We start from the raw sequence: 1,795 nt of genomic DNA, 5'->3' as shown, positions 1-1,795 counted from the left end.
CCCCCCCATCCCTTTTTTTGGGGGGGGGGGGAGGGGGGTTCCCCTTGAGTTTCCCTATTCTTAATCCCAAGCCCCCCCTCCCCCAGGTTGGCTCAATAGTGGTGGTGCCCGAAGGAACCTCGTACCAGGGTGTGGGGGGGGTGCCCCCCCCAATATCCCCACATGTCCCCCCCCGCCATGTCCATCACAGCAGGTTCTTGTTGCGTTTGGGGACGATCTTCCTCACCGTCCGGCGCTCAGAGATGTTCCTCTTGACGCGGACGGTGGGGGCGATGGGGGGCTCGGGGACCAGCGAGGGGCTGGAGTGGGCTTTGGTCAGGGTGGGGGGGTCCGGGGGGGCCACCACTGGCCCCGCTTGGGCTTCCCACCCTTCCAGGTCCTGGGCACCGGTGTTGATCCACGTCTCCAGCACCTGCACGTAGGTCTCATAGCGACGTCTCTGCCGGGGAGGAAGATAAGGATGGAGGTGAGCAACCACCATGGGGACGTCCCCGGTGTCCCCCATGTCCCATAGTGGCACCTCTCCCATCGGGAAGATGAGGATGGAGATGAGCCACCACCGTGGGGACGTCCCCAATGTCCCCCATGTCCCCTAGTAGCATCTCTCCCATGGGGAAGATAAGGAGGGAGATGAGCCACCACCATGGGGATGTCCCCAATGTCCCCCACGTTCCCAGGTGTCCCATATAATGAAATTAATGAGGAATCGATCTGCCCCACCTCGTAGAGGAGATACTCCTTCTTCAGGCGGTACTCATCCAGGTCGCGGGCTCGTCCCCGCTTTTCGGGGAGGTTGCGTTGATGCTCGAAGAGCTCCTGGGCCACCCGCTCCATCCACTCCTCGTGGGAGCGGTGCTGCTCCTCCTGCCCATGGGGAGAAGGTTGGGGTGGGTGACGGTGGGCACCCGTGGGTGACACCCACCCCATCCCGACAGCGGGGGCTCACCGGGGGGACGCGGCTGGGGGCGGCGGGGAGGATGGGGCGGACGAAGCGGCGTTGGGAACCGACGGCGGCGGGGAAGGGGGGAGAGGAGAAGAGGGCGGCCACCAAGTTGATGCGGGAGATCCAGGAGAACATCTCCTCCGACGTCCTACCGTGACAGATGAGGTCGTGGGTGATGTCATCACCCCTGGGGACATCTCTATCCCCTCCCGGCGGGGGGAAAGGGGGGTACTCACGGGGCTTGGAAGAGGAAGACGCGCCAGTCAGCCGTCTGCAGTCGGAAGACGTTGGGGCGCTTGGTGTATTTGCTGGCGCGCTCGGCCAAGGCGTGGTGGACCCCCAAGGGCTCTTCGGCCTCGGGTCCTTCCTCCTCCTGGGGGGCCGGGAAGGGTCCCGGCTCAGGGGGACGGCGGGGGACCCCCGTTCGCCCCCCAGGTTTGAGGAAGTAGAGGACTGTCCCCTTTAGCACAGCCTGGAAGGGTTTCCAGCCTCGTCTGCCCCACGGCGCTGAAAGGGAGGGAGAAGTTGGGGGGCACAGTTGGACCCCAAAAGACACCCTCCCCAAAAATGAGACACCCCCCCGCCTCAGCTCCACTAGGCCTTGGCATTGCACCCCCCCTCCCCGGGACCCTGATGGACCCCAAATGGCCCCACATCTGTCTGCTCCCAGAGATGGGCAGCCCCAAATCTGCCTCCGTAGACCCCAAAATTACCCTCCTGGGCCCCAAGAGAGGCTGAGAGCCCCCAGATCTGCCCCCCCCAACCCCAAAATACCCCAAATCTGCCCCCTTGGATCCCAACAGACCCCAAATCTGCCTCCCCAGACCCCGAGAAACCCCAAACCTGCCCCCA

At 64.5% G+C, this 1,795-nt stretch overlaps 1 protein-coding gene across 1 annotated transcript in view; it reads right to left on the bottom strand.

Annotated features, from left to right (window-relative positions):
• Positions 1–47: 47 nt before the first annotated feature.
• The window catches only part of LOC104829004 (PH and SEC7 domain-containing protein 4-like), a gene marked incomplete at its 5' end in the record, with an annotated part of 3,957 nt that continues 2,209 nt past the window's right edge, over positions 48–1,795 (bottom strand). Inside the window, 4 exons of the mRNA XM_010563013.1 lie at positions 48–439; positions 721–864; positions 947–1,091; positions 1,180–1,450. Coding sequence (XP_010561315.1) covers positions 185–439; positions 721–864; positions 947–1,091; positions 1,180–1,450 — 815 coding nt within the window. The remainder of the gene's footprint in view (positions 440–720; positions 865–946; positions 1,092–1,179; positions 1,451–1,795) is intronic.

Source organism: Haliaeetus leucocephalus, unplaced genomic scaffold, assembly GCF_000737465.1.
Source record: "Haliaeetus leucocephalus isolate CR32 unplaced genomic scaffold, Haliaeetus_leucocephalus-4.0 Scaffold162, whole genome shotgun sequence".
NCBI lineage: Eukaryota > Metazoa > Chordata > Aves > Accipitriformes > Accipitridae > Haliaeetus > Haliaeetus leucocephalus.
This window is presented reverse-complemented; position numbering and strand designations above follow the sequence as displayed.